The sequence below is a fragment of the Cyphomyrmex costatus genome, unplaced genomic scaffold (assembly GCF_001594065.2).
Source record: "Cyphomyrmex costatus isolate MS0001 unplaced genomic scaffold, Ccosl1.0 scaffold116, whole genome shotgun sequence".
Classification (NCBI taxonomy): Eukaryota; Metazoa; Arthropoda; class Insecta; order Hymenoptera; family Formicidae; genus Cyphomyrmex; species Cyphomyrmex costatus.
This window is the reverse complement of record NW_017275130.1, coordinates 428,423-443,957: the sequence shown is the minus strand read 5'-3', so window position 1 is coordinate 443,957 and position 15,535 is coordinate 428,423. Positions and strand designations below refer to the sequence as shown.

At 32.7% G+C, this 15,535-nt stretch overlaps 1 protein-coding gene across 1 annotated transcript in view; it reads left to right on the top strand.

The window, feature by feature from the left end:
- LOC108777661 (neurotrimin) overlaps positions 1-15,535 on the top strand; it is an 82,286-nt gene that overhangs the window by 45,752 nt on the left and 20,999 nt on the right. Inside the window, exon 3 of the mRNA XM_018544608.1 lies at positions 12,706-12,913. Coding sequence (XP_018400110.1) covers positions 12,706-12,913 — 208 coding nt within the window. The remainder of the gene's footprint in view (positions 1-12,705; positions 12,914-15,535) is intronic.

Below are 15,535 nucleotides of genomic sequence, written 5' to 3'. Positions count from 1 at the left end.
CGGTGAATGTGCTAGCTATTAAACATGCTAGTAGTAATTGCCGTCTTCTTGTGAAATTTTGCGCATCAGCGTCGCGTTCCAACTCGTCTACGCGAGAGACAAATTAAGAGAGTACCAAATGGTCCACAAGCGCACGGTGCCAGTTTTTTCTACTCATACATCATTAAACTAGAATAGCACCAAAGGAACTTCGTGTACAGCATGCACTCGTTTCAAAGAAAACATGCTAATTTACATATGCGTATATTTTATTAGCTTTCGTGGTTCCTATAAAAGAAAATTTGCGTGCCACCTTATCTATGATTCGTACATATAAAATTATAAAATAACATATTAAATAAATATTATTTCTTAAAATTTAAATTAATAAAAAAAATCTCGGCTTCCGTCAATTAAACAAAGAAAAAAATTAAAGTGATTGTGGGAGTCAGCTCTGAAGTCAATAGTAATTGTAAAAAACAGAATTAATTTATTTGAACAATATGAATGTCGTGTCAAATACACGCATTTTGGCTCCGTATTTCATCCTATCTCTCTCTCTCTCAGCGAATATAATAATAGTTGTAAAAAAAATTCAAAGATTATAATACCACAACTATGTCTAGTCTATTCTCCTGATGCGCGTCCATGAGGAAAGTAAACAATGTTCGTTGCAATTTCGTCCAAATGCAGTTACAAAGATGGTTATATCACATGAAGTACATCACAGCACAAATCTACAAAATCAAAAAGATATATAAACGTTAAAATAACCTTATGATGATTGTCGTCAATTACAATAGTAAAAAAAGTTTTAAAGATTATTAAGAAATAAGTAACAGTGATGGAAATATGTCGTTTAACGTTTAAAAATAAAGAAATGTTTTTACCTATATATTTTTATTTTTGCAGCTTGCGGAATGACTTCTTATATATAACTGACATTATAATTTTTATGAGTTTTATGTTCATGTTAAATCTTTTTAAAATAATCTCATGTATCACTTTTATGCTACTTTATTTTAAAACAATGTTTTAATAAATGAAATAAATGATATATTCGTGAAAGTTGGCACATTTAAAGTAGCTTTAGTCAATATATAGCATTATACGTAGTCGTGATAAGTTTTATTCATGTGAGATATTTTCAAAGTAGTCTTACTTATCATTAACCTCTTTCGCGTAATACTTTAAAATATTTAACAAATGAAATAAACAAAGTTTTCATCAAAGTCGATAAATGTAAAATTTACAAAGATGTAGTCAATATATTGCATTGTACTGTGAATATTGTATTAACAAAAAAAATGTCTTGCCAGCGCTGTCTCACTTAACTGGAATATTACTCGCAGAGTTTTTATTTCGACCGCAAAACCCGATCTGGTTCATAATTCTGAGTACAGTCGCCGCACTACAAAGGCGCAAAAAAAGTGTCAGTTACAACGAAATTCCATTAGCGTCAGTTTTCACCGCTTTTAAGTATTTCCTTTGAATTTCTCCTGTGCTAAACCGCTCGACTGCAGTGCTTGCACGGCGAGTTTACCTACGTTCAAAGCAAAACGGAATAAGAGCGGATATATTTTTATGTCTACCAGACTTTCCGCTACATAATGCAGCGTCCCACGCGCACACGATTACAAATTATTAAACGCTTAACGCTCCACTACAGAGTCAAGGTCCAAAAGAATGCTCGCGCGGACTTGGACATTAATGATTTCATCTGACAAAGACAAACCACGCAACGTAACGGTGAATACAAACTTAACTGGCCATTTCTTTCTTCAGTACTATGTCAGCTTTCCTTTTTTGGTAAAAAAAAAAATTAATATGGACTACGCGGAAAGATATATGCACACAAATTTCTTGGATTTATCGTACGATCTTTGATGTGAATGTCGTTTTATAAAAAAAAATTAATTATTTTATTACACACACGCATTACAAAATTAACAAAACAATAAAAAGATTTGTAAACAAAATTTATTTTGCACTAATATTGTATTACTTTTTAACATATTTATCTTGAGTTAAATTAATGCAAAAATTGGAGTAAACTGAGTTTGGGACGTATGAAATGTATTAAATTTAACACAAATTTTTCCACTGTATGCCTCATATTGCTATAATAATAATAATATACAAATATAAAATAAAAAATATAAAAAATAGAATAAAAAATAAAATCAGATTTTATCTTTATTAAACAATTCTTGCTAATAATAATATATTTTCCAACAACGCAATTTTGTATTTTGTAAATATTTCGTTTTCACGTATATTGCTTTTTAATATTTAATTTTATTAAATATTGCATCCATACGAACACACGTTGATGCTGCGAAGATAATCAACACCGTGTCTGACTCAGACCCAAACTACGATGTTCACTACTGCGTCAATGTCGAAGTTGAAATTGGAAAGCGTTTTACGACGATGGGGTCGGCAGCATTGGTATGCGGCAAATATCCGGATTGACCCCGCAGTCTTCGGCGTATCAAAGCAATTGACGTTACACGAGCGGTTGCGCCGCGTGAATTACTAAGCGGATCTCACTAAGGATCGTACCACGGGGTTGAATCTCGGTTAGGTATAAGGCAATGGACTGGAACGAGAGAGAGAGAGAGAGAGAGAGAGAGAGAGAGAGATGTTGTAACTAAGGAAAAGGGAAGATAGAACGGAAGGAAGAGAGAAAAGGAGACAGAGGTCTGAGCGGGGAACGTCTTGACGTTCGACGATTCAATCAACGCAGCACATTGTCGACGTTAGGGGTTGGAGGACGTCACCCGTCGGCGGATATTCTTGGGGGTCGAGATATGAAAAATGATGTCTGACGGGGAATAGGGAAAGCGAAGAAGAAGAAGAAGATAGGGAAGAATACGCGTTCTAGGACTCTTTCTGCCGAGGGATGTTTGACAGATATCTTGACGCTAGTCCGCGAGCGTGTGCGGTACCAGTGAGTTCACGTAAAGGGCGCATAAGCAGCAAACGTGTATTAGTGTCGATATATCAACTGACGAGACAACCAAACGTTGCATGATGAAATTGATCCGGTTTTATTTCAGTCAATCCTTTTTTTATTTACCAACAAAAAGGAAGGTTTTCCTCTTGTATTCTTTTCAAACAATCGTTGAAAAGAAACTCTTCGTCTCGCCCCATGTCACGTAATGGTGATAAAAATCCAAGTCGATAAACAGTACACTAAATATTAAATGAGTCTGATAAAAAGTGTAAAATTACATTATTTAAAACATCTTATAAGATATGTTAAATAGAATTACTTTTATCTTAAAGATGGGATTTTATTTATACGTTTTAGTTGTAAGACAAATGGCTGCAGGACAGAGAGGTTTTTGGATCTCTATCATGTAGCCAATTAAAAGCTTAAAAAATTTGTCATACAACAAAAACGCACAAATGAAATCCCTAAGGTTATTTCTTTTTTTTTTTTCAAATGTCTCTGAATAAAATTGTTTTATTTGGAGGACAACTGTATGATTTACATAGTGGTCACTAGAATTTCTCGCAATTTTATATTGTCGATCGAAACTGCACAGCCTCGTATTTTTCTAGTGAAAGGAAAACCTGGCAATCCGTGCGACACAGATAACATGTGTGCACAGTTTCTTTATGTACCGATTGTTTTTTGTCGTTCATGGCAGACCAGCTAGCTTTTAATCGATAAATACTAGCAGGTTGTTTTTTTAATATAAGAGAACTAACGAACAGAAAACTGACAGTTTTAGATACAGCATGTCTAACAGTATCTGCGACATAACGGTATTCTTATGTTATTTTCGTTTTGACAAATAACAAGCTATTTTTTAATTACGTGCCATATGTGATCTTTTCTTATGAAAAGACGCAATTGGGTAGATACATATAAAATATGTCAACGTCACTTTACGACAACTTATAACTTATCAGCTTTGAAAGTAACAAGAATATGCCATAGGCTATTACTGACCTACTTAACTTAACGGCCAACAATATCGGAAGTACGTTTATTTTCGAAGCTGATAAGTTTCGATCGCTTTAGCGTAAAGTAATGCAATCTCCGATGAAAGGACTGTTTGTTTTGAATAATGAAGCAGTTTAGAATTTAGTACAAAACTACAAATTTGTTGTAAACAAGCAGAAGCTTTCGAGTTATAAGAGGGTAACTTAAGTACTCAACTTATGATGAATACTCGGTTCAAGGTATATCAAGTGCTTTTAATAGATCGCGACAAGTTAAACTAAATAGAGTCCACACAAAATGGGATAAAAATAAAATGTATTTAAATATAGAAAAACCTTAACTTGTACGTGGGTGAGAATCAATAAGAAAAAGTCAGTAACTTTTATTTTTACCGCCTTGATTGATAAGAATTAAGGTTACTTACGTGTGATTGACCTATCTTATTATTACTTATTACTTTACAAAAATAATAACATTTATTAATATAGGTATATCTTTTTACTCTAAAACTTCGTTAGCTTACAAACAGAACAAAGCTGTCAAAATTTGTAAAATATTAAGAGTAAATCTGTTTTATTTATTTTTATAAAAATTATATTTCTAGAAATTCTTATTTCTATACGATATTTGTGATATTTAATAAAAAGGTAAGTAGACTGCATTATTGCATTTCAATAAATCTATTTTTTATTCTGTACTAGAATTTTCTTTCCTGCGCTTTCGCCAAATATCAAACATACCTATACCTATTTTAAGCTTCAAAATTGTATACTAGTTTAGCTATAGAAAGTAAATCTAATAATTAATTCGTACAATTCTAAAGAATATGCAGCCGCATACGATTTTTATGTCCTACTTAATCCTAAGAAGACAATTCAACGGATTATACATGTGCCATTTATTACAACGATTGTTTTCACAATCAGCACGGCCGTTGACAGGAGGTGCACATTACAGCTTATACGTAAGTGGGAGGCACTTCTTATTGCATATAACTAGGTTAATGGTAATGCGCTGGACAAATAAAGTCGTAGAACGCGGGCTTTAGGAATTACGTATCTGTCCGTCCACAGGAACACAAACGACCGGGGATAGCGTTATCTGTATTTGACATTCGTTACGATGATTGCCTTTGTAATTAGCGCGTCCGTGGTTGACGAGCGATTACAATTAACCGAGCATTCCTTGTTTAGGCAAAACCGGTTCAATCGGCTCTTGTTGGGCTCATTAATGCGATCGTGTGTTTTGTTGGTGGTTGGAGCGTTTGATGGTGATTGTAAAACGTCGAACCAAAGAGAGTACGGTAGAGACAGAATGATAGAAAGGTATGAGAAAGAGAGAAAGAGAGAGGCATGTACATCAGAGTGAAGCACTCCCAGAGGAAAATGTGCGGGGGTAAACCGCAGTGAACAATAATTATGCCGATTGTACCACTGGGGGCTAATTATCCGTCTGTACAACTTGCATTGAATTTACCGACTATTTCGTCCTCTGTCCACGGCAAACTTTGATGCTGAGAACAGATGCTTATCTTTGCGATCTCTGATAATGCGATGATGCCAACTTGTAACTCGATGCCGTAGGATTAGATTCCTGCTGTTTGAACACCATGACAACAGGTCTATTTAACAATCATATGTAAAATATATATTTCACAAACGTAAAATATCACGACTCTTTCATAGTGAGGTACGTTTTAAATCGTAACACCTGGATGAATCTATTGCATTTATTTTTACCGCGCATATTGTAAACATCGTTTCTGAAATAAATGCAATTTAATAAATGACATTTTAATTAAATTGAAACAATACCTTTCTGTCAAACTATATTTTATTTTATGCAATAAAACTATCTTTTTCTACGGCAAAAATTCTTGGCAAATTGTCTATTTGTCAATCTTTAGTTTTAAGTATAAATGATTAGTAATATCTTTCAAATTATATTAACAAAAATTTGTTTAAAATTAAATAGAAAAAATCTTTTTTATCATTTTTTAATTTACATCGTTCAAATTTTATTTGACAAAATTTATCTTAATTGCTCATAATTTCTATCTATTCAACATATATCTGACAAAATATTATATATACCTTGACAGCGACAATATAATATTATATTGTGCATATTTTATAAATATTATTTTATTCAAATATAAGTAATTCTAGAGTAATTCATATATATATATCTATGCAACATAATTTTAAATGCAGTTAAGTACCAATATAACTGTAAAATATTTAGGGAAAAATAAATTTTTAATTGTAACACAAAGTAAAACAAATACTAATTGAATCTGCCCTTTGTGTGAATACGGTAATTATTAGCTTGGAAATTAACGAAATCCTTTTTAACAGAACAATGATGCTTATTCAGTGTAATAAAACATGTTGAATATAACATGAGTAAGCGGGTTTTATGTGTATTAAAACAATTTTGAATTTTTTTATTAAATAAATTTAAAAAATAAAAATCAAGTGGAACACTATGATATATAAAATATTGAGTTTATCAAAATATGTTATTAGAAAAATTGAAATCACACGTGTATATATCTTAATTTATTCTTAAACGTAATCAACAGCAAGTACTTTTGCTTCGTGGAAAATGTAGGCAAGAAAATAAAAAAAAATGATTTTGTCGCTATGAATTATGCGTGCTATATCCGCGCTTTAGTTCGATGCGAACATTTTCCTCATCGCATACGTCACTTTTTTTTAATTTTCAGTGCGATCGTATGTACACAACGATCGAAGAGTGAATGACGTGCGTTAGATGTTTCAACCGCAAGCGTTATACAGGCGTGATTATTACCATATCATGGCCGTTCACCGGTAACCGCTGCCACGCTTAGAATTTTCCAATATTTATACACCAGAATATTCAACGTTTTCCAGCATGCTGCTAGAAAACTTGAATAACCAATACTTGTTTTGTTGCTGGGTTACGTTTAATATATTTGCCTTTAATAAACGTGAACACGCCCTCGCGCAAGCTGGCCGATTTTCGTTTAATGACGCTTTGTTTTGCGAATTAGCAATATGACATACATTGTCATACATCGTGATATGACAAACAGTGAATCTCCCTCTCATGCTATGTACACAATAGTGTATATCACTTGCTTCAAAAAGGAAGTAACTGAAATTTTTCATTTATTTGTTTTATTTATTTCACATTGAAAAAAATAAAATATACTATAATTACATTACCCGTAAATGATTGAAATTTGTTTTGCAGCGCGCGAGTAACATCCATGATCTACATTCAAATGCAAAAATTTTATTTGAATTCGTTGATTATAGAATTTAAATTTATTATCAAATTATTCCTCTGCTGACACTTTTCGATTACTAATCAACAAAATATTTTGAAGGTGCAAATAATATGTATAGTAAAGTTTTTATTTAAATAATAATAAACACTGATTTAATAATTTCCTTTAAATTTTAATTACTGTATCAGATAAAGGTAGATATTATCTTTAACTGATTAACATCGTTATAAATTAGATAAAGTACAATTCTCGGCTATTAAGCTCGTTGAAAATTTCACGCAATATCTTCGAGGTCGTAGTCGAAGCAGCGCGTCGAATACAGTTCCCTCTCTTGGATAAGTTATTATATCGGAAAATCGCTTGGCCGCGCTCGTATCTTGTTAAAATATTTGAGCACCTTCAAGCTACACAGACGGGTAAATACGAATCACTGTCTTTTCGTTTTTCTTCGTAAGCCATCGGTCGCGAGCTACGAGTAATTACGCCGCTGTGTAGGCACAGTACACATCGCGTTGGCGGAAAAAATACTATTTCTTATTCATATCGCGTACGACGTTGCGCACATCTAAAGACCATCTCTTTAGATATAACGATATTCAAGCGATGTATCATACATAAGAGGTGCTCGTATATAACTCGTAATGTAGTTTTAATTTCTCGCTGTATTGTAGATATGTGTGTGTAATATTACGTATTACACGTTTATGTTGCCTCTTTTTGCCACATTTGTACTCTTTCTAAATGTTTTACAAACTCTAATCGCAATAACAGTGCTAGTAAGTAAAATTAACTTGTATATTTGGAAAGCGTAATTTTAAATAATGTTCGCTTAAAGCGAGCAAAACATTTTTGAGATATATACTAGATGTAAGCTTTATGCCGTAGGGTATTAGTATGTGGATAGGTGTATATACATGTGTAATCTAATTATTTAAAAGCACTCGTGGTAACGCGGACACAATTCTGTGCCATCCAATTAGTTAAATAAATAGAATTACGTCAACTAGTGCCGTAACTAGAAGCGCTACTTGACGATAATTAAGAGTACCGATAAATCTTGTTATCCCGATATAGAATGCTTCAGAATTCTAAGGATATCGCGTAAAAAATTATTCACTCTAAAGATATCACGACGTATATCGAGATCTCGGCATTACACTTTTGGCGTATTCATCGCACAGCGTTCTCCATCGTCACTTACATCCGGCGACGATTGCGCGAGCGCAGGCGAACGGAAGAGAAATCGAAGAAGAAAGAATGAGCGATCGTCCGAGGGCCAGGACATGGTACACCTTCGAAGCAAACTTGCCCGAGTCATTTTTCACCGTAAGTTCGAGTCGCGAAAGCGGCCATACCTCTCGGGAAGATATTTCGCGAAATTAAAGAACTACCCGCAGATATACCTTCCGTACTTACCGCAACTAAAAGAGATGAGGCGAGAGAGGAACGGTGCAACGGGTGGTTGTGAAGAGGAATGGAAAGGCAAAGATGCTGAGGAAAGAATCCGAATAAAAAAAAAGTAGATGTGTACACAGAGGTATCGTTTCGTATCAGTCGACTGTCGTAAATGAAAATAGAGAGTTAAAGGAAAATAAAGGACAAACAAGCAGATGCTTAAAAACGCGCATTAAAAAACACAGAAATCATGTCAAGAAACACGACTCAACATTCGGTTCACACAACATCGTACTGACTTATCTCACGAATTTGATTGGGATAATAGACATATTTTAGATAGAGAACACATTTTAAATAAAAGACTGATATCAAAGATAATACATATCAAAAGACAAAAACTAGGTCTGACTCTACAAAACATGACACACTTTCTCTTGATCCTTTATATACAGATTTATTTTCTAGGACGTAGAGAGTGTTTCTATTCTATATTATTTATTCTTGCCTATTTATTATTTATTATTTATACATATTGTCATTAGGGTACAGATTCCGTTCCTCACTGTTTCTCGTAATTTCATTTCACATTGGTCTGGCAAACAGTCGTGTTTAATAACTTTCATTTAAATTTCATATGTAAGTGAACTAATGTTTTATATTAATTATCAAAATTTATAATAACTTTACATTAATTTATTAAAAATTTCGTCTACACAGTAAACTGAACAGTCTAATGGAACCTGTATAATCAAGTAAACAAAAATCGTTTAATCTTGACAATCATGTAAGCCAATTTTATCATATTTTATCATATTTTTATTAAAAATTAAAAATATTTTTTAACTCTTTTGGTTTTTCTTCTTCAACATTTTTAGTAACTTAACAATTTGATGAACAAAATTTAATTTTAATTCGGATATTACTACCACAGTATTTTTTACCTCACACTTCAATACTTAATATTTTGTATGCGTTACTATTTATGTATGTAACGTTTATATTTAATTAATTTACTTTGTACTGAAGAAGACCTGAACCGAAACGTATGCTATTCATTTCGAATAAAGTGTGTATTAAAAGCACACACTAATAACTTGTGTTGGCTCATATTGGCATTTCACCTATTTCTTTGGATTTATTCATTCGAACCTATTGATTATCTTGTTTTTTTTTCTTTTTCGAAATAAAGAGTTCCCGCCGAGTTCTGATTTCCTCTCTCGCCGCTTTCAGCTGGCAAACCGGTTGGCTATGGCACGTCCAAGGCAGGAAACACAACAGTGGTCAAAACGAAAAGAAAAAAAAAGTGGATACGGAAGCATTCCGCTGTTGGTGGTTGTGGATGTGAGGAAAAGGAGAATAGAAGAGGAAGAAGAGAATTCCGTGGCGTTTATTCAGACGCGCTCGAGACGCACCAGGCGAGATTACATTGCGACAAGCGCAATTATATCGTTACCGCGAAACGGATCGTTTGTAAAAGCGAAACGTGCCGTTCCGCTCCGCGCTGCACCACGGCACGTTCGCGGTGGTTGCATTTCGGTCGTACACGAGCTTGAGTAATTGCAGCCGACGGCGGCTCACGGACGGGAGGATGATGCGCTTCCATTACGCGCGTTCATAGAGCTCATCATGCGTACGTAATAGGCGTATATGCGCCGATACCACCGGAGAGAGAAGGAAAAAGAAAACGGAGTGTATATATATATGCATACAGGCGCGCGCACGGTCACGCTGCACACGTCTCTTTTATCAACCTCGAGAGCTCTTGCACCCCCGTCTTGAGCACACAATTTACAACCTCTTTGCCCTCCTACCCCTTCGTCGTCCGCGCTTCACCACCGCTTTCTTCACCGCTCGCTCTGGTGCACCCCGGCACCTTCTTTTCCGGGTTTCTTTCTCGACGGACATAACCACCGCTTTTCCGCTTTCGTCCTCGTCCTCATCCTCGCCCTCGTCTTCGTTCTCTGCAAAATGTTCTCCCTTTTACCCGCTCGTCGTTCCTCGTGACTAGAGCATCTATGCCTGTCCAGCACACACGGGACACGCGGTGGAGATGCGTTGTATGCGACACGTTGCCTACGGGCCGTGCGAAAAAGAAGCGGATGTTGCGTACCTCAGTGTATTACGACTTTGGCGTAACATGAATTCTTTTTTTTTTTTGTTTTTTCTTTCTCTGACTTTCTTTCACTGCGCTTCTCTCTTTATCTTCTTGTCTTTCTCTCTTTCTCTATCTCCGCTTTCTTTATGTTACGAGCATAGTTGGTATAAAGCTTCGAGTACATTGTCGGTAGCACTCGGGCGATGAGACGCGTTGACAGCTTCCGCAATGAGGATGGGAAAGACGATGGTTGAGGATGGTCGGGGACAGGGAAGAAGGGATGTGACTCACGGAAAGCGGAAGACTCGCAACGGACATCCATAAGTAAAACCGCATGCGACTCCGTCCCAGAAAGATTTATCTTTTTTTTCCTGTAAAGAATAAGTACAAAGAGTAAGAATACTATTTACTTTTTTAGTGAGAGATCCTGGCTAGGTCGTGATGCAATCTACAAAGTGATAGACGTGTTTCACAGTGCATTTGCTATATTTCGCGAATATTGGATCAGATAAAAGGATTGTGTGCGCTTTCGTAGAAAATGGTACACGACATATGAAGCGGTAACTAGGTCGCACACATTATTATTCCCGTTGATTTGGCGTCTCAGCCTGATAGCTTCGTAACTTGATACTTACAGCTTTAACATCTTCTTGAACATTATTTGGCGAGGAATTTAATACATTGTTTCAATTATGAAATCCAAATTCGAATAAGTATGGCTATAATTTTACTTAAAATGCTCATGTTTTTATTTGTTAATATTGAAATTCAAAAGTTGTATGTTTATAAAATAATATATAATGTAAACATATAAAATTAATACAACTAAATGTAAAATCATGGTATAAAGCTTAAGTTATAACATATTTTTTGTTATATCAATATTAAAAATACATGTTATAAAATTGTATTTACAATTTGCTTCAGAAAAATAAAAATTCTTAATAATCAATATTTATTTTTCATTTTTCTTTATTGATATATATATATATATATATGTGTGTGTATGTGTGTGTGTGTACCTATCGTATAATAAACAAATTCTTATTTTATGGAAAAAAATAGTTATGACGATAACTCCAAATAAAGTTTGAATATTGACTTTTTGAAACCATTACTTGATACAAAATTGTAAGAAAAATAATATGTTTTGAGTAAGCTTCTTTTAGCAATTACTAATTATTGTAATTTAACGGAATTAATTGAAATTTTTTCTTTAAAGCTTTCCTTTCTTTCATTTCTTATCGAACGAAACTTGTAATGTAAATCCGTTTTACAACATGATACGATACATTATTAACTCCGCTAACGCAACCTGCAACAGGCTAAAGTGGTACAAAGTACCTACTAGCGTCTGTTATCACTCTGAATATGATAGTGCTGCGGGAAAGCTGGATATGGAATGTGCATCTCGAAAATTTAATTCCATCCATATATTCTCGAAATGCATGTCTCAAAACGGTTAGCAAACATATAATCATTTTTAATTGAAGAAGTCGCTTCGTTATTTTTAAATGACATTTTCTTAATTATTTCTGTAATTATTCTAGATAGGAATTAATAAAGCACAATTTGAAATAACGATCGTAATTAAAACTGTTATATTAAAAATGTAAAAGGAATATTCCGGGGATAAAAATATTTCTAGATGTTTAAAAACGATTTCAAAAATGTTCGTGTACGCATCGTTGATTGCTGGTAGAAGCCAATTAAAATGGAAATTTTATTATTGTAAAATAAAGTTCTTACTTTTGTATTGTTTTTTATATTTTCCTTGTTTTACAATTACTTGTCCGTAGACATGAATTAATTTATCTATTTTATCTATAAAATATATATCTTCCATTATATCACATTTTTAACATTTATTATAATTAAATTGAAGTTCTGTTCATATTATTGCCTAAAAACTCGATATATAAACAAGACTGGCATCCAACCTTGTATGTTTTATTTGAACGGGTTATTTAATTGACTGTCATCGTTTTTTTGTTACAGGTAGCGTGGCTACGTGTCGATACGCAGACGATTCTGACGATAGCAACTCACGTTATTACGAAGAATCATCGGATCGCTGTGACACATAGTGGCCATCGTGCGTGGTCTCTGCACATAAGGGAAACGCGCAAGACCGACAGCGGTTGGTACATGTGCCAGGTTAATACTGATCCGATGTCCAGCATCACTGGATTTCTCGAAGTCGTTGGTAAAGATCCAGATCTTCTAATACTGATTTAAAAATTTCCTCTTTGTTATATTACGTTTACCATTAAAAAATAAGCATTATTATGTTTGTCAATGTAAACAGAAGGATAATTTTAAACAAAAGAATAATCAATGTCATATAAAATTTACATACGTAATCCAAGAGAAAGCATTAACTGTGGATACATTAAATGTATTTAATAATATATTAATTTATATTAACATATTAATATATTAAATATATTTAAATATATTGAATTGTAATGCATCATAAATATTTGTTTATAAAATGTTATCATATATCACAAAATAATTTATTTTTATTTTTTATTTGTAAAATATAATATATTTTTATTGATAAAAATACAATATATTTTCTAAAGTCAGTTAAATTTAATAATTAATTAAAAAATTGTTTTTATTATATAATTAGTATAATATTTTATAAAATTATTTAATATTTTACGAAATATAATTGTAATAATGTATTGCACTTGCGAGAAAAATAAAAGAAAGAAAAAACGTAAAATAAAATTATAAAAAGTAAACTACCGCGGTATAAAAAAAAACTTTATTCATTGTGTAACAATGAAATTATATTTAAAAAGATATTAATTAAAAATTATTAAATACTAACATATAAAATATACTTATTCAATAATATTTAAGACACTAATATTAAATTAGAGTTATTAATAAGATGTTAGATGGAGAAAGAGACAGCAAGAAGAAGCAACAGAGATTTCCTAAAAACATATGTACATACTGATAAATACTATATTATCAGAGCAGACATATAAATCTGCTGCGTATGTAAAAATGATATAAATTAAATTAAATTACGTAACATTAATTTTTATTTACATTGCTAAACTCAAATATTTTATTGTCCTATTAAACAAGTGACAAATCATAATTATTGCAAGTTTTGTCGAGCAGAACATTTTCATATCCTTCGTCGAGAATATTGTGTGTCACATACACTGAATGAATATAATACCATGTGTAGCTTTATTATGGTCTGTTTGAAAAATTACAAATAATTTTCACTCTGCACTCAATATAGATTAACATGTCACACCTGACACATCTGGCAAATGTAACTCGTGCAATCTCAGTGATGAGTGGCAGTGAGATGCAACGCTTTGAATGTACAAACTTTGAGCGGTCCGTTCATTTTATCTCGTATAAAATTTATTGCTAAAATTTCCATCACTTATTTATAATTATTTAAACATATTATTTTGAGATTAATAGAAAACATTATTTAAATATTTGTTGCATATTTTATTTCCCATTACTATTTTTATTTTCATATTTCTTCCATTTATGTTTGATAAAATTTTTCTATTTTGTAATTTTGATCTTTAACTTTAAAATGATAGCAAAAGATACTAGCAGAATGTTACTTAAGAAAAATACGGTTACAAATTCATTATTTTTATATACTTATTTTTTGTTCTACATAATAACAATTATCTATTTATACTATTATAAAATGCATATAATTTTGAATTATATTTATTTTTATGATTACATTTACATTTGCATAATCAACGTTAGATTATTCATTTTTGATTATTTAATAATAGTGTAAATATATGCAAACTCTTTTTAAAAATAATCGTTAACTGGTATATGTACATCTTAAAGTCAGAATGAGACTGCTATATATATGCGAATACATAATTTAAAACCGGCACTAAACTTATTGCGTGCAATTTCCAGTTTTCATAACGCCTAAAAGGCGGAAAATTGAGTGGAGAATGAGAATCTCGGAATGATTTAAGGACTGCTGCCGACAAATATTTGCGAGCAAATCGTACGTTCAAGATTGCTCGTGAATTTGTAACCCGCTATCCAGAAAGTCCGGGATCCTTGACTAGTCCTTGCGAAACTCGACTAAGCACAGGCAGATTCAGCGTTTTCCATGTATATGTAACTCGCGATTGTCCCGCGGAACACGTCCTTTGCTGGCAGGGCGCATCCTTCTTCCCGTGACTATGCATCAACTGATCCTTCCTCGGAACTTTCTTGGCACTTGGTACCACCGTCCCTGTTACCGCCAACTTGTCAAACTTCGCCAACTACGGTCGTCTTAGCGGACATCGTAGTACCTCTAGAGAAAGCCGTGATTGCTACTACAAGACACCGATATTCAATCCTTGATTATTTGTTTCGCGGTTTTCCAGAAAACATCATATACACCATAATAATTGTCCACCCATCTTTACTTTAATTAACTCATTTTTAGAAAAACACCATTATGAACTTTATTATTATATTATTCTTGTATTAACCTTTTATTTTTGTTTTTACTTACAATTAATTAATAATCATAACATTTCCTTTTTAATTAAATACTTTTTAATGAAATATTGACTGACTATTAAATTAAATAATTGTTACGTAAAATTATACTAACAAAATAGTGAAATTATTATTGTTTCATTTAGTATATATTAAGATTTTTATAAAACAGTTCTCTTTTTTAAATTTCCAAAATTTTTTCGTTATACTTATATATACTTAACAGTTGATTTGTTGTTTTTATTAGATTGGACACAACCTCAGCTTATCTCTTATTTCTCAAATTAATGAAAGTATCTACCCCCTACTATTA